Source organism: Taudactylus pleione, unplaced genomic scaffold, assembly GCF_031769625.1.
Source record: "Taudactylus pleione unplaced genomic scaffold, aTauple2 ptg000083l, whole genome shotgun sequence".
In the NCBI taxonomy this organism is placed as follows: Eukaryota; Metazoa; Chordata; class Amphibia; order Anura; family Myobatrachidae; genus Taudactylus; species Taudactylus pleione.
In genome coordinates, this window is record NW_028284485.1 from 10758609 (window position 1) to 10777421 (window position 18813).

Sequence of the window (18813 nt, forward strand, 5' to 3'; positions counted from 1 at the left end):
TATAGAATTGTTATTATTTTTTTAGAATGATAGTATAGAAGGTAAATATACAGAGGCAATGTACACACGGAGATGTTCTTTCAGCTTTCTACTGTGTGCCATGTGGGCAGTGAATAGTAGATGAGTGAAGTATATTCTCCTGTGTGGTCAAATTCTAAGAAAGTAGTATAATATCTGCGTTCAGTCTCACTACTCCATTCCCTTATAATTGAGCCTGTGGGGACATTGTTCAGTCATAACGATCATCTGAAGAGGGTGTGAATAAAAAATAGCAGAACAGAGTAGGTTGAAAGTAGAATTAATAATTCCTTTTGGAGCTAACAAAGTATCTATTCATAGTATATTGTACTGGTATTTACAAAAAACATGCACTCACAAATATTGTCTTAGTATGATAGGTTAAAGCATGTACAGTAGCTGTGTGGATGAATCTACAGCTTTATGAATATTATCAAGAAATACAGTAACTGACAACAGTATGAAAATAATAAACCACAGGTATTCACAGTTGTTTTGATAAATTAATAAAAAAGTAATTTATCATATGCTTTTCATATCACTGTAATGTACCTAATTTCATGTGGTGTGTTATTGGCATCTAGCAAGCAAGCCCGCAATAATATTACTAGCTACAGCAAGGCATCTCTGCTCTGGTTGTCCACTACTACAGTATATGATAATAGCACCACTTTGGGTCTTATATTTATGTATTTCTAAATCGAGAGATAATGCATCTGGAGTGGTGCTATTATCATATAGTGTAGGACCACCTTGCTGAAGCTTGTGTCTTATCATATGTTTGCAAATATATGTATCTAAAATCTCTACATTGCAATTATTTTGAAGGATTTTCTGAAAGTCTCTTTTGCTGGCCCATTGCATTTTTGCTGGGGGAATATCTTCTGTTTCTACTAGATTATTTCCTCAATTGCATGCACCTTTGATGTAACCAGGGCCGCCATCAGGGGGGGACTGCCGGGACTGGAGTCCTGGGCCCAGACACTCGGGGGCCCGCCCGTCTGCTCCTACCCCCTGCCACAGTCCAAGCCCAGGTAAGTCCTCCCGCTCCGAACCCTAATACAGCTGTGGCTGAACACTCAGGGGGCCTGCCTGCTCCTAACCACTGACGGTGCACAAGCCACGGCAGCAGCTAGACACTCTGGGGGCCCTGCCCACTCCTAGTACCGCCGCCAGCCAGCACACACCATACACCTGTTAATTACCATTATTAACTGTGTCACAGCAGGAACTGCCTCTGCACTGCGGAGCTCTATGGTCTTGTTCAGCGGTGCAGCGGCAGTTCCTGCTATGACACAGTACCTTGAAAGACTAGGGGATGGAAAGGGGGCAGGTACCTTGAAAGACTAGGGGCTGGAAAGGGGGCAGGTGGCTTGCAAGACAGGGCAGGAGGCTAGAGAGACAAAGGGGGTTAAGGCAAGGGGTCTTGAAAGATGGGGGCAGGTGGCCTGCAATTCGGGGACAGAAGGCTGGAAAGACAAGGGGCTGGTGGCTTGAAAGATGGGGAGGAAAGTGGGCAGGAAGCTGGAATGGCACAGGGATCTGGAGATGACAGAGGGCAGAGAGGCTGGAAAGACAAAGGGATCTGGAGGGGAGACGGGACAGGAAGCTGGAATGTTGCAGGGATCTGGAGGTGACACAGGGAGCAGGAGGCTAGAGATGAAATGGGGTATGATAATGTAGCTGGCAAAGATGGGACATGGAGCAGGAGGCTGGAGTTTCACACGGGCAGGAAACCGGAGGGGACACAAGTGGCAAGTCTTGGTTAACCATTGTTGCATGATAATGATTTTAGTTATATTCCTACACAAACTGACATTTTACGGACAATGGGATTTCCTACATGAATAGTGAATACAGAGTTAAGACACCGTCTGACCAGAGAGGATCAAATTTCTTCAAAGATTCCCCATTGCAGAGAAACCTCCATATCGTTATGGTCAGGTGTATTTTTTTATTCATATGCACATGCTGTACCTGTGCCAAATATATTAGAATTGCACATAGTACATGTGCCGGGATATTGGAATTGAAGAGAGAAAGAGAGAGTCCAATGAGCTGCAAAACAAAAGATGTTGAAAAGCAGTTCCACAGATGACATCTTTTGTGCTGCAGATCATTGCTCTGTTCTCTCTGCAATTCGAAAACCCCAGCACATGAACTGTACTGTATGCAATTCTATTTGGTGCAGGTACTATGCATACAGTCCAGTCACAGTGAACTCCCTTCTCATCCAGTCCAGTGTCCCCCATCCATCTCACTGACTCCCACATCCCAGTGTCTACCCCCTTCTCTCCCCAACCAGCCTAACTGCCCCTCAGCAAGAACCCCAGCCAGTCCAGTCAGTGTCCCACCATCATCCAGCCCAGTGTACCCCTTCTCCAGCCTAGTGTTCCCCCCTCCCACCACCATCTCACTGTCATCTTTCTATCCAGCCCAGTGCCCCCCTATATATCACCCACTGCCTCTCCCCATCATCCTTTACCTGTCACCCACTGCCTTTCACCCTCTACCTGGCATCACCCACTGCCTCTCCTTTTCTCCCTCTACCTGGCATCACCCATTGCCTCTCCCTGTCACCAACTGCCTGTCACCCTATCCCCAGCATCACCCACAACCTCTACCTGACACTATCCCTGGCATCACCCACTGCCTCTCACCATCACCTTCTCTTTCCCATCACCCTCTGCTTTCTTCAAGGTATCACCCTCTCCCTGTCACTCTTTGCTTCTCCCTGTCACCCACTGCATCTTCTCATCACCCCCTCCTGTCACCCACTACCTCTCCATCTGCCACTATATCTACCAGTCACCTATCTCTCCTGCCAGCCACTGTCTCTCACCATCATCCTCCACATCACACCTCTTCCCATCACCCTATCCATTCACCCACTACCTCTCCATCTCACACTATATCTACCAGTCACCTTTTTTTCCTGCCAGCCACTTTCTCTCCCCTTGAAGCTGCAGCATGTGAGGACTGGGGAGCAGCTAGAATGGAATAATAAGAAGAGTGGTAACTAAGTCCGGGGTAGATGATTTCTAATGGCAGCCGTGGATGTAGCAATAAATTAATTGAGCAACCACCATTCTGTTACTCATTGCAGGATTGTCTCCTATTAATGTGTAGCTGCAACAGGTAGTTATAGAGTGATAACTGACTTACCATGCTGTAGAAAGCTAGATTTATGGAAAATGATAAAATATACATTTCATTTTAGTAGAAGGTCAGGCTGTGGTATTATCAATGTCAGCAATTTATCCTGTGTTTGACACATAGCTGTACTGTGCTTTATTTCATGTGATGTGTTATGGGCATCTAGCAAGTTAGCCCAAAGCTGTATTACTATCATATGAGTGTATCTCTGAAACATAAATATAACATAAAACAAAATATCTCATATTGTGGATATGAAAAATGAATTAGTTTTATTTCAGCTTCTTCTATTACTTAAAAATGTAGCATATAATGGTAGTTGTGACAGATTGTTACAATTGCTGTAGTTGCAGAAGTTCCCATAATAATAGTTAGATGTATTAGGTTTTTCCTAAAGCAATAATTTACCATGCTGTAGTGATAGTTTATATATATATATATTCACATAGAAGAGGATAAGAGATTACTCTCATCTTAGTAGGAGGTCAGTAACTGCAACTGTGATAGTTTGAGTGTTGGCTGTGCATACAGCTGTCACTCCATAAATTAATGGAATGTGTGTTTCACCATGTATAGAGGCTTTTGCATGCTGAAATAGACTCAGTCAGTCTTTGTAAGGGTCCAGCATTTGTCCCTGTTAGTGGCCAACAGTAGTTTGCTGGAATATATGGCCTGCAAACCTTCTTTGCTCTAGGGAATAGGATTGCCACCTAGCAACAGCTGGTGGGTGCATGAGCAGGCCTCCCAAATAACGCTGGAACAAGGTAAAGTGAAAAAAGTTCACTTACTTTGCTTGTTCCTATATAGGAGGGCGGGGCTGGGCAACTGCTCTCTGGCCTAATGGTGAGGTGACCGCTTGAGCCCGCCCTCAAGTAGATTTTTCAGAAGCCTACTGATGGCAATCCCAAGACTAGTCTTGGATAATGAAGGAAAGTTTATCAGTTCAAATGCAATGAAAGAAGACACTGACATTAATCTCTCCAGTTAAATTGTTTATTGAACTGGTAACAAAAACATACTTTTGATAATTGCAATGAAGCAATTATACAGTACAAACAGAGCATCCACAGGCTAGGCACAACTATAGACCCAAATGGCATGAAGGAGAAAGAACAGATGCTGACTTCACCATAATTTGGACAAGCACATGGTATGACAGAGAGAATTATTTGATGTCTCTAGCAGTTGATGCCTGTGGCTTGCTATGATCCTCTGGATTACTCAAGAGAAATTAATAAAGATATCAATCTCCGAGATCAACTTTGGAGAGAGCAACCAACAGACCTAGTAAGATATTGGGTGGGTAGGGTGGGTGCTGTTGCTAGGTGGCAATCCTATTTCCTAGAACAAAGAAAGTTCAGGTTATAGATTCCTGCAAACTACCTTTTGTTTGCCAGGAGGATTGCCACCTAGCAACAGCTGGTAGGCAGACTAACACATACCTGGTGGTTGCTTGGAAGATCAGTTGGTCTCCAATAATGCTTGGCAAGCATATATTCTGAGGAATAATGAGTGGCATGCATTATGGAATGTAGAAGCATAATTTTTGCTGTTGCACTAGAGGAAGCAGCTCACCAGATGGAGTGTCCTTTAAAGGGGTTAATAACAAGTGATAAATAACCTTGAAACTTCACCTTTTAGTGGAGCAGTAAGTTTCAATTATGAGATAAGTTGGCAGACAAATAATTGGATTTGTCCCATATTTGATTATATCAAACTCATCTATACAATTTTCAAAGGAGGGTATTTTGGATTGTTAATATAAATTAAAGTTAACCTTGCATCCCTGTCCCCTAAAGCTAAATCTAGAAAAAATGCTAATTTTCTCAATAAAGTATTTGTTTTTTTGTACGTGTGTCCAAGGCAGCTTAGAAGGTTATAACAAGTTCTATATTCAAAGTACTAGAATACTGTGGGTTAAAAGCGCTAGGTAGAAAAAACTCCTCCGCCTTGGTAATAAAGGCAAGAGCTGAACCATAATAGCAGATGGTGGCTGATGCAAGACCTGCATCATATTTGGCAGCCATAAGTCCAGGAAGGAGAAAAGCTGTTCTAGCTGTATTAGCAGTACTATGCTATACATTAAAGTCTCTAATCATGGTAGAATATCTGGTCCTTGAATTGCCTCAGTGAGGCAATGATAAGGACTACTGTAGAAGATAGTCTTGTTAGTAGCCCATTCATGTAATTCTCAATATGCACAGTTGCAACATGTCCAGGAGATCTGAAGAACCCTGGAAGCAGTCTTTGGAGAGTTCCAAAGGAATTTTGGGCCCTTTACACACCTAACTGATTAGAGGAAACAATACCCTGGATGGGCAGAAAGCATAAACCAGTATTAATTGGAATATCTGGTCTACTCTCATTTCTGCAGTATCTTCAGGTGGTGAGAGAGCATATGGGAGAAGGTCTGACCACGGGAAATACATTACATCCCCCTTGAATGATTCTTGTTTCCACACTCAAGACACAAAGGTGGGAACCTGAGCTTTAGAAAATAGTTGCAAAATGAACAATTCAAGGAACCCCTGAAGGTTTGAACTATTGTTAGAAATATTAGTTTAAGGCAACATTGCCCAACATTGCCCAAAATCGGATGATATCGATGGAGAATTGTCCAGTTCATTAGTTTACCAGAATGCAATTGCTGTTAGGTGAATATCCTTTGAATTGCCCATTCTCTAATCCCTAGGCTTTTTGCAACAGAGAACAGTAGCATGCCATCTTGTTGGTAATATACCACAGTTGTTATCCAGACAAATGTAAATGGCAAATTCCCATGCAGTGTAAGGGAACATGGAAAAGCTTCAGGCATAAGGCCCTCGCTTACTAATAGCTTTGTCTAAGTCCTTTCAATATATATCCTGACTTTGAATTATTATTGAAACTTAATTCTGCCCACTTTTCTGGAAGAAACACCAGAGATAAAGAAGGGATATTTCCTATGGGATTGATTGATTCAGAGCCGGACGCTCTGACAGAGCACTCGCTCTGAATCAGGGCCATCCCTCCTTCATTTTGGAGCGGCCTCCTGGCCGCTCGCATAGCTGTGGGTAACCACCCACAACTATAGCAAGCGGCCAAAATGATGGTCGCATTGGTCAAGACCATCGCGACCATCGGGCTTGCGACAAGACCCTGCGGTAGGGTCTCGCTGCCGCAAGCCAAGGAGTGCTTTTGACTCTATAAGAGCCAAAAGTACTCCCACTGACATCACTAGTGATGTCAGTGGGGCCGGCCCCAGACGGTAGGCGTTTCCATAGGAACACCTCCGTCTGGACAGCCACACCCCCGGCACGCCCACCAAAGGAGGCGTGCTATCAATCACCATTGCAGTGACAGCATGCCCCCTTTCATGCGAGACCCATAACGATGGCATGGCCATCGTTATTCGGGTCTCGTGCATGCACACGACAGAGCAGCCTCCATCGTGCGCATGCGCAATAGCGCAACATCGACCTGCTTGGGAGCGCTCAGCGCTCATGAGCGGGTCTGAATTAGGCCCTGAGTCAGAACAGAATTTAGCTCATTTGTGCATAATCCAAGCTTGGCCAGGGTAGACAGAGTTAGCCCTTGGTGATGGATTAATATGTCACAGTCTATTATGCAGTGGACTCCTTTTTGATGAAGGTGACAATAACAGAGTATGGAACCTCTGCTTTCATTAAACATGTGCAAGTGTAAGGTGCTATTGAGAGTCCAACCACCATTACAGACCATTGAAGCAGGTGGTCTCTTTATTACAAAATGGCAAAGATTCTAATGGTTGTGGTAAACTGAGACCAAATGCAAAACCTACTCTAAGTATAATCTGATGCAAAACTAATTAGTGATAAAAATAAATAGGGGATATATGTTAGCCATTTTATCCTGAACCCTTTCTTTTTAATATATGTATTTAGTACCTTCACATTTAGCTCTAGTTTGAATGACACATTTGACCTCTATGGGAAATGAAGCGTGTAGACTTTGGAGGTCATGACTGCCAAATCTATTTTCCCATACTGCTAAGCTATAGACAAGACTTTGTCTAGCAAGGAGCTGCAACTCATTGAGCATATTTTAGAAAGAAGAGTAAAGGAGGATATTCTGACTGCTTGAAAATATTTTTAGGAGCAACCAGATTGAGCAAGATCTGTGGACCTTGAATGTGACCCCTGAAGTCACCTATGAAATCTGGCCAAAAAAGTCTGCATCTACCAGAATGGGCATGTCAAGAAGCCTCAGTACTGAACTCATTAGTCCAGCCCTGGAGAACCTGGTAGCCTATCACCAATAATGAGAATGGCTCTACTAGTACCTTGAGTAAGATATACTTAAAAGCTACTAGAGACTCTATTGTGCAGAAAATGCCTACAAATCCTGGTCTCCCATCTAGAGCACTGCAGGGCTCACACTGCTTAGCATCCCAGGTATGGCAGAATCAATATTTCTGAGCAGAACATAAAAGACTAGCAGCACCAGTAATTTTAAAGCTGAATTTGCCTTAACATTTGGTTAATTGGGGTGCTTTAACCACTTGCCTGGCACGGTCGTATCAGATACTACCACACCAGGCTGGGCTTTCCCTGACATGGTCGTATCTGATATGACCAGTCAGAAATGCCCACTAGGTGGCTGTGGGAAGCTAATCTTCCTGCAGCCGTCTACATCAGAGGGACCTTCTGGTCCCTCTGCAAGCATGGCTGCCTCTCTAGCATGTCCCGATCACTGCTGGCCACAGTGGTTGGGCACCGTCGGCAGCCCCCCACCCATAGAAGCAGCAGTGCTGCTGCTGTGACCCGATCACTGTGGCCAGCAGTGATCGGGCAGCCATCTCCACCCCCTTCAGCAAACAGCAGTAGCGGTGGCTCTGGTAGCTACAGCCACTGCTATGTATCCGGGCTGCCAGCGGGACACCTTCCCACTGTGGCTCCGGAACTACAGTGACCATGCCATGACACTACCACCACCATGCTTCACTGATGAGGTGGTATGTTTTGGATCATGAGCAGTTCCTTTCCTTCTCCATACTCTTCTCTTCCAATCACTCTGGTACAAGTTGATCTTTGTCTCATCTGTCCATAGGATGTTGTTCCAGAACTGTAATGGCTTTTTTAGATGTTGTTTGGCAAACTCTATCTGGTCTTCCTGTTTTTGTGGCTCACCAATAGTTTACATCTTGTGGAGAACCCTCTATATTCACTCTTGTGAAGTCTTCTCTTGATTGTTGACTTTGACACATATACACCTACCTCCTGGAGAGTGTTCTTGATTTGGCCAACTGTTGTGAAGAGGTTTTTCTTCCCCAGGGAAATAATTCTTCTGTCATCCATCACAGTTGTTTTCTGTGGTCTTCCGGGTCTTTTGGTGTTGCTGAGCTCTCTGGTGTGTTCTTCCTTTTTAATAATGTTCCAAACAGTTGATTTGGCCACACCTAATGTTTTTTGCTATCTCTCTGATGGGTTTGTTTTGATTTTTCAGCCTAATGATGCCTTGCTTCACTGATAGTGACAGCTCTTTGGATCTCATATTGAGAGTCGACAGCAACTGATTCCAAATGCAAATGTCACACCTAGAATCAACTCCAGACCTTTTACCTGCTTAATTGATAATGAAATAACGAGGGAATAGCCCACACCTGTCCATGAAATAGCTTTTGAGTTGATAATCCCATTACTTTTGGCCCCTTAAAAAGTGGGAGGCACATATAGAAACCATTGTAATTCTGTTCACCTGATTTGGATGTAATTACCCTCAAATTAAATCTGAAAGTCAGCAGTTAAAGCATATCTTGTTTGTTTCATGTCAAAGCCATTGTGGTGGTGAATAGAGGCCAAAATATGAACATTCTGTCAATGTCCCAATATTTATGCACCTGACTGTATGTCTATATGTGTACATACAGTATATATATATATATATATATATATATATATACACACACACTGTATATATATATATATATATATAATGTTCGATCGATATATATATATATATATAGCGATCAATATCGCAGAGCCTCTGATTAGTGATGGCAACTGACCATCGATGGTTTGCAAGCCATCGGTGGTCTGACTGAAAACAAGTGGTTTGCCATTGCTGGTGGCCATCAATGTTGCACCATCGATAGCAACCCTCAATCGATGTTTAGGAAACATCGGCAATTGTGGTGTACACAGATCTCCTCGACCAATTGCAAAACAATTGATGACTTCTAACGATGGTTGAACCATCGATGGTACAGCCGTCAATGGCCATCACTACAGTATAATATAAATTTTTTTCAAATAAAATAGTGATGGATAAATTTAAATTTATGTTCTTGACGTAATTCAATCATAAAAGAAACCGACAATTTTGGAGCGGTTTTTGGAAAAAGAATTTGTCAGTTAAGTGGTCAAGACCTATCACCCCCATGTGACCTTAAAGAGGAGTCAACTTCAGGGCAAATGATGTGGGTGCATCTTTGAGCCCTGTATAATACCTTAAACCCCATTTATCATTTTTGACTAGGGTTTCTCTGCAGCAGGGGTGGGGAATAACCAGCTCCTTAGCTGCTGCTGAACCACACACATTGCCACAGCCTTAGCATGCCCTGATAGCAAAACTGAGGCAGGGCATGCAGGGATGCACAATCCCACAGCAACAGGATTGCAGCCTACAGCTCCTGTAGAGGCAAGATTGACAAACTTGTATACCTCATATCAGTGTGAGTTATATAATTTAGTGGAAGGTTTTACCTGCTAATACAATGCTGGACATCTGTATGTTGCTATACTTGCCTCTTCGAAGGGGCTGAGGATCTAGTCACCTCATCTGACTAACAGTCAACTGAAGAGGGACATGGTGGACAAAGATACTCAGGAGAGTTTAATAGTGGTTTAGTACCCCTTTTGTCTTAAATGGGTGTCTTAATAGTGCCAGCATCAGGCAGAGGAACTGTGCCAGCTATGGGCAGGAGAATTGTGTCTGGTGTGGACACTGGTGCTTTGCCATCTCCAGGCAATTTCACGGAATGATCCATTTTTGCCTTATCAGGCATCCCTGTGTGAATTAGCTTTGCTAATGATAGCCCTACCCTGTAATGGATTATTCATAGCACTTTCATTGTTAGTTGATTAGCAGTTTAAAACCAAAGGATAGATTTGTTAATCTATCATTTTTGCTGATCCTTCCATTCAAAAGTTATTCTGTTTATTTTTTAAAAGATCAATAGTATTCGGGCACATAAACTAATCCTGAAGTAAGTTGTGAGTGCTTAAAGTGCATACAAAGTATTGTGGAAAGGACCCTAGTGTCATAATAAAATAATATTAAAGTAGGAGTTTGGTGGATCAGTATATATATATGGAGTTAAACACCATTTAATAAAGTAATGGAAAGCAAAGTTTATCTTGGTATATTTGACAAGGATGTAGCTAATGCTTGTATTCGTATGTACAATATGGCTCACTACACCATTGTAAAAAGCAGAAACAGGCTCTGTTGAAATATGGAGTGTGCTACTGCACTGCCTCCATAATGCTCCTTTAGGGAAGCATATTTCTTTACCAAGATGGCCGCGTCTTGTAACTATGTTAAAGTGCCATAGTGGAACACAAACATATTCAAATAGTATCAACAGGCATTACATATTATATCCTCCTAAACTTGTGCTATTGACTCTCTCTGTCCCCATTCTCTGTCTAAATGACACACGAGACACAACAGATGTGTTGCACTTACAAATTGGATCCTTTACACACTACTGTTTCCACCTTATGCTACTTATACTGCATCAATTTAGTGTTTTTTGGGGGAACCAAATAAACACTGTTTGCCTTAATTTTGGTTATTCAAGTGCATTTTGGAACACAGTATTGGTTGGTTTATATTAGGGGTGTGCACCGGCCACTTTTCGTGTTTTGGTTTTGGATTGGTTTTGCCAAAACCACCCTTCCGTGTTTTGGGTTCTGGGTTTTGTGTTTTGGATCTGTATTTTTTTTTTAAAAAGCATAAAAACAGCTAAATCACAGAATTTGTGGGTTTTTATGCTCCTATGCTATTATTAACCTCAATAACCTTAATTTCCACTCATTTCCAGTCTATTCTGAACACCTCACACCTCACAATAGTGTTTTTATTTCCAAAAGGTTGCACCGAGGTAGCTGGATGACTATGCTAAGCGACACAAGTGAGCGGCACAAACACGTGGTCCATCTAGGAGTGACACTGCAGTGGCAGACAGGATGGCAGTTTGAAAAACTAGGCCCCAAACAGTACATAATGCAAAGAAAAAAAAGAGGTGCAAGATGGAATTGTCCTTGGGCCCTCCCACCCACCCTTATGTTGTATAAACAGGACATGCACACTTTAACAAACCAATAATATCAGCGCCAGGGTCTGCCACACGACTGTGGCTGAAATGATTGGTTCGTTTGGGCCCCCACAAAACAAGCTGGCAATTAATTTGTCCCTGCACAAACTGGCTCTACGCAGGCAAGATGTAGTACTCATCCTTCTTATCCACCGATTCATCACCCTCTTCAGTGTTGTGTACATCCTCATCCTCACAGAGTATTAATTCGTCCCCGCTGGAATCAACAACCACAGGTCCCTCTGTACGTTCTGGAGGCTGGTCTCCCTGGAAGAGTTGATAATTCATTTTTATGAACATCATCTTCTCCACATTTTGTGGAAGCAACCTCCTACGCCTTTCGCTGACAAGGTTCCCGGCTACACTAGACACTCTTTCGGAGTACACACTGGAGGGGGGGAAACTCAGGTAAAATAGAGCCAGTTTGTACAGGGGCCTCCAATATGCCTCTTTTTCCTGCCAGTACAGGTACGGACTGTCTGACATGCCTACTTGGATGCTGTCACAGATGTAATCCTTTAACAGACAGATGCATGCTTGTCACTGCTGCTTTGAGGATGCAGGTGCGGCTACAGCACACACAATTCACAAAGACAGAAAAAAAAGAAGAATTTTTTTATTGTTTGTGGAGCGCACTTTGAGGGATACACCACCCTTTAACAGACAGATGCATGCTTGTTGCTGCTGCTTTGAGGATGCAGGTGCGGCTACAGCCCACACAATTCACAAAGACAGAAAAAAAAAGCTTGTCGCTGCTTCTTTGAGGACAGTATCATATGCAGTGACAGTAGACTTGTCAGAAATTGTTGGCATGTCCTTCAGTCCGCACCAGATGTCCAAACCAGCCCTTGACTTATGACACAGGCGCACGCTTGGCGCTGCTACTGTGTTGATGCACGTGCCGCTAGATCGCACACAAGTCACAAACAAAGAAAAAAAATAGTTTTTTTATTTTTTGGAGCACTTTGGGGGTTACACCACCCTTTAACAGACTTATGGGATACAGGCGCACGCTTGGTGCTGCTCCTTTGTTGAAGCACGTGCAGCTACAGTGCACACAATTCACAAAGACAGAAAAAAAAGAATTTTTTATTTTTTGTAGAGCGCTCTCTGAGGGTTACACCACCCTTTGACAGACAGATGCACGCTTGTCGCTGCTGCTTGGAGGATGCAGGTGCAGCTACAGCCCACAAAATTCACAAAGACAGAAAAAAAGAAGAATTTTTTTATTGTGTGTGGAGCGCACTTTGAGGGTGAGGGTTACACCACCCTTTAAGAAATGAGCCAGGTGGCCCTTTACTTATGGGACACAGGCGCACGCTTGGCGCTGCTCCTTTGTTGATGCACATGCAGCCACAGTGCACACAATTCACAAACACAGAAAATATTTTTTTGTTTGGTTTGGAGTGCCCTTTGGGGGTTACAGGACCCTTTAACGGACAAGCCACCTGGCCCTTTACTTATGGGACACAGGTGCACGCTTGGCGCTGCTCCTTTGTTGATGCACGTACAGCCACAGAGCACAAAATTCACAAACACAGAAAATATTTTTTTATTTGGTTTGGAGCACACTTTGGGGGTTACAGCACCCTTTAAAGGTCAAGCCAGCTGGCCCTTTACTTATGACACAGGCGCATGCTTGGCACTACTTTGTTGATGCACGTGCAGCCACAGTGCACACAATTCACAAACACAGAAAATATTTTTTTATTTTGTATGCAGAGCCCTTTGGGGGTTACAGCACCCTTTAACGGACAAGCCAGCCGGCCCTTTACTTATGGGACACAAGCGCACGCTTGGCGCTGCTCCTTTGTTGATGCACGTGCAGCCACAGTGCACACAATTCACAAACGCAGAAAATATTTTTTTGTTTGGTTTGGAGTGCCCTTTGGGGGTAACAGGACCCTTTAACGGACAAGCCACCTGGCCCTTTACTTATGGGACACAGGCGCACGCTTGGCGCTGCTCCTTTGTTGATGCACCTACAGCCAGAGTGCACACAATTCACAAACACAGAAAATATTTTTTTATTTGGTTTGGAGTGCACTTTGGGGGTTACAGCACCCTTTAAAGGTCAAGCCAGCCGGCCCTTTATTTATGACACAGGCGCACGCTTGGCACTACTTTGTTGATGCACGTGCAGCCACAGTGCACACAATTCACAAACACAGAAAATATTTTTTTATTTTGTATGCAGTGCCCTTTGGGGGTTACAGCACCCTTTAACGGACAAGCCAGCCGGCCCTTTACTTATGGGACACAAGCGCACGCTTGGCGCTGCTCCTTTGTTGATGCACGTGCAGCCACAGTGCACACAATTCACAAACACAGAAAATATTTTTTTGTTTGGTTTGGAGTGCCCTTTGGGGGTAACAGGACCCTTTAACAGACAAGCCACCTAGCCCTTTACTTATGGGACACTGGCGCATGCTTGGCGCTGCTCCTTTGTTGATGCACGTGCAGCCACAGTGCACACAATTCACAAACACAGAAAATATTTTTTATTTGGTTTGGAGTGCACTTTGGGGGTTACAGCACCCTTTAATGGTAAAGCCAGCCAGCCCTTTACTTATGACACAGGCGCACGCTTGGCACTACTTTGTTGATGCATGTGTGGCTACTGCACACACAATTCACAAACACAGAAAAAATATTTATTTTTTTTGCACTTGGAGGGAGCACCCGTGATGGACAGAGCACCCCCTGGACAACACTACAGCACCCCTTTAGGACTGGGACACTGCACAGGACTTTGGAGTGGACACAACACCTATGGACAACTGACTGCACAACACAGTCCAGCCAGCCCCTATGGACTTTGGAGGTGTGGACACAGCCCCTATGGACAACAGCAGCACAGCACAACACAGTCAGCCCCTATGGACTTTGGAGGAGTGGACACAGCCCCTATGGACAACAGCAGCACAGCACAACACAGCCAGCCCCTATGGACTTTGGAGGAGTGGACACAGCCCCTATGGACAACAGCAGCACAGAGCAGCACAGCACAACACTACACTGCACTACACTACACTACACAGCCCAGCCAGCCCTAACTCCCACCCTCCCTCTTCACTGTACACAGCCAAGTGAGAAAATGGCGCCAACGCAGGTACCTTATATAGAATCCAAAACCCGCGAGACCCGGAAGGTGGGTTGATGACGTTTTTAATCGATTTCAGATCCGAGTCAGGCGGGAAAAGTCAAGCCTGACTCGGATCGGCCTCGGATCGAGAGGGCCCAGGGGGGTTCGGATTTCATAAATCCGAACCCGCTCACCCCTAGTTTATATGTATGTTTACTCATTTATTAATTTATTTAAAAACTTTTTATATATTTCACAATGTCAGTATTTACCAAATGTGATGGAATGTGATCTTTTAATATTTATATACCACATAACTCTTAGATAATACAAAGGAGAATCTTCTCTTATCGTTGTTTAAATTATTTAAGCAACAGTGTACATACAAAAAATATTAAAACAAGACTGGTATATATATATTGGGTCATTGCTCTATATAATTTATATTATCTCATTAAAAGTGAAGTTTTATATTATATGACAAACTAGCCCCCCTGAGAGTATACTTTCCCTCTTTTTGCCTGATACTCTTATCCTTTAATTTAGGGGTGGACCACCATTCTAACCATTTCCATTTCATGTAGTCTTATATTAAGATTTTGATTACTTTAATTTGTGGCACATACTGGTCAGTTTCCCTGTTATATCACTCTAGTCCCCTTTCCTCTTTTGTAAGCTATATTCACTACCACATGCACACACACAGTAAGATTAATCTTTGTTGGCCAATCTGCCAACCAGTATATTTTTGGATTATATAAGGAAACTGTAGTATACAGAGGAAATCAATGCAAGCACTGGGAGAACTTATGGTAGTTTTGAATGTTATAAATGACAACTTAACCATTCAAATCAACATCTAAATATGTATCTACTGAAACATATATTTGTATTTGTAGTTTAATATCTTATGATAGAACAAAGCAAATAAATCTTACTGCTGCAAAAAAGATTGTCAAGCTGTTGCTTCAAGAGGCTCTGCAAACAGTTATTAAACTAAAGTATGAGCAAACATTTGTGCTAATAGAGGTGAAAAATTGTCTTTTGTTTGCACCAGTCATTGTGTTTGGAAAAATGCATACTTTATTATTGCAGTGTATTGTCTGTATATTTGTCTAACTAGATTGGATTATAAACTAATGATTACTATAGGAAATGATTTACTTTTGCACCAATGACAGACAGTATTTTAACAAATCACCAGTTGAAATTATAAGGTATATCCATATCTGTATTTGTATTTTATGTAGCTGATGGTCTTTATGTCAAGATATAATACGAAAAATGTGTTAAGCAGCAATGAAGTGAGAGTGACAGAGAGATATTGTGAGTGAGGAGCTGCAGAGAGAAAATAGAGAAGACAAGAATAGAATGGGTTAGAGGATAAAGGGGGAGAGAGATACATGAGGGAGAGAGAGAGAAAAGAGGAAAGATGAAACAGGGGAAGAGATAAAATGTGTGGAATAAAGAAAGAGAGGGAGAGAGAAAGACATAGAGAGACCTATAGGGAGATGGTGGAGAGAGATGGGAGAAGAGAAATACAGATGTGTCCTCATACATCTAGCCTAATAAAACCACATGGTGTGAGACACCTGGTGCAAGTGAGCAGGGCTGTAGCTAGGTAAGTGTGGCTGGTGCCATCGCACAGGGCACCACAGGTCAGGGGGCACTGTTTGGGCCTGTCAAATTTCTGTTTATTATAATTCTTGCTTATAGCATCCTCTTGTTTCATCCCCAGCATCTCCTGGCCTCTCTTATCTCTTCCCTTGCCCTTCCCCATGAAGCCATGGCCCTTTTTTGGGTGCATTATGTCCCTTTGAAAAATGAGGGGGGCACCAATGCTCTTTCTGGCACAGGGCACCAAAAAGTCTAGTTACGGCTCTGCAAGTGAGTCATCAGGTCCCATAAAACTTGGCTTGTACCAAGCACCTTTTTGGCATTTTTGTTGCTTAAAAACAAATGCAATACACTACAACAGGAGACTATACTGATTAATTTAATATGTGACTGAGACTGTATATAAAGCACAATAGACTTTGGCAGGGAAAATAGATATACACATTTCAAATTAATCAGAGCAGTTTCCTGATGTGGTTTGTTGATACTGTGTGTTTGCCATGAAAATGCTTTTTCAAGTGAAAAAGATGCTCAGCACAAGGTGAGTTACATGGGACCCGGTGCGTCAGGAAGGGTACATCTGTAGGGAGTACTGGTTGAGAGAGAGAGAGAGAGAGACATGGGATAAAGGGGAGGGATAGATGGAGTGGGAAATAGAGACATTGGAGAGAAGGGAGGGAAAGAGAGATAGGGATATTGTAAAAACCCAAGGCAATTCCTAGCACGACAGCTAGTATTAAAAAGTTTTTCTCAGGAAAGATTCAACTAAAAAAATCCTCTTAATAGCAAAATAGAATAGTATATAATGGTTACCATACCTGCCCTGTTCTTGCATTCTCACAAACAAATGTATCGTAAAACATCGCAAATTGTGGTGCATTGTCATTAACATCCAGAATTAGAATGTAAACAGTGGCTCTGGTGGTTTGTTTGGGATTATCTGTAGAAAAAAAATAAGACGTTAAATTTTTTAACAAACAACTTCCATATTACATTACATTTATTGTAACTTATTTTAGATATATAATGAAATTTGTACATAAATGATTGTAAAATCTTATGATATGTATGTTCATTGCTCCTTTGTGCAGTGTAATAAAATATTATTGTGGCCTAAAGGATGTATTTATCATGGAATATTTGTGGCATATCCCATGATAAGACATCCTTGAGGCCCCTGTTTTTGATCATAAAAACAGCCCTCATAGAAACATATGGGGCAACTTATTTGTGAAACTTACCAATCTGTAGAATAGGAAGAATTCTGCAACTTGGTCCCATATCTAATGCCATCTCCAAATGGCACTAGCCATTGTAGCCTATGGGCTACAGATTGCAAAAGCTACTGGAGAAGGATCCATAAGATCCCTCACTGGCATGATCCACTCATACATGTGTGGGTTGCAAACCTCACTCGTGCAGTAGTGCTCCTGGCTCCAAAAGGAAAAGTAAAGTGATCACAAAAGTGATCACTTCATGTCACTACTGAAGGGCTGAAAGTTGTTGTCCTGGGTCAAGGAAGGAATCAGGAGCCAGGGGCCTGGATGATCAGTCTCCTCGTCCACAAGCATCAGATATTGGCAAGACCTGACCTAGGGTGCGGAGTCTAACCTGCCAGGAGGTGTTCTCTAGTGACCCCTCCAAGTTTGATAGGGTTTCAGCTGCACCTGGCAAGCAGGTCATGGTCCCCAGGTCAGGGATCCAATGCAAGTGGGAATGGAAAAAGACACACCACTTTGGCCCACTGGTAATATAATCTCTGTAACACTAGTACAGAGTAAGCACAATATAAATGTTTCCTGAAAAAGTGCAAGACCAGAGAAAGAAAATCCACTGAGGAGTACGTTCTGTAGCTAACACTGGAGAATAAGGATATGATGCTGACTCGAGAAGAATGAGGATCTGTACTTGTACACCACTGTGCATACCGGGTACACAGGCAAAGATATTCAGGTGCACTGCTGCACCAAAAGGTGGCACTTGAAGTTGTACACAGACAATGACAAGGATATGGCACTTGCAAATATTACTTAGGCAAAGGCACTTGATATAGCACACATAGGCAAGAGGTGTTCTGTAGCTCTGCTGTAAAAGGATATGGCACTTGTTAATAACACACAGGTAAAGACACCTGAAATAATCACTGGGGCTCAGTACAAAGGAGATGTGCTAAGGATACACTGGAATACCACTGGGAAAAGTCTCAGGAAGATTGCATGTTAAGCCTGGAACAAAGCAAACAGCAAACTGCAACCATCTGGGAATAACAAAGTTGATCAGGCAATTTCCTGTTCACCTGAAGTCCTGATTTTTACCCCCAGATAGCTGTCCATTGGATGAGCAAGTCAGCTGAGAACTGACACAGCTACCACTGGATAAGCATCTATCAGGTGATTCAGCCAAGATGGCTGCGCCCATGACCATCGCCGCAGGAACTCCGATTTGGAGGATTGGGTGACAGTCACCTGTGCCCCGGGGAGAATACTCAACAAGTCACCCCCACTGCACCTAACGTTTCACCTCTTACGCTAGTGAGGGGAAGCCGGCGCTGCGGTAAGTAACAGTCGATCCCAGGCAGAATCTTGAAACTTCACTTCTA

General features: G+C 43.0%; 1 protein-coding gene across 1 annotated transcript in view; it reads right to left on the minus strand.

Moving 5' to 3' along the window:
* LOC148532140 (cadherin-10-like) overlaps positions 1 to 18813 on the minus strand; it is a 497062-nt gene that overhangs the window by 55334 nt on the left and 422915 nt on the right. The window contains exon 9 of the mRNA XM_088468269.1: positions 17033 to 17154. Within this exon, the coding sequence (XP_088324395.1) occupies positions 17033 to 17154 (122 nt within the window). The remainder of the gene's footprint in view (positions 1 to 17032; positions 17155 to 18813) is intronic.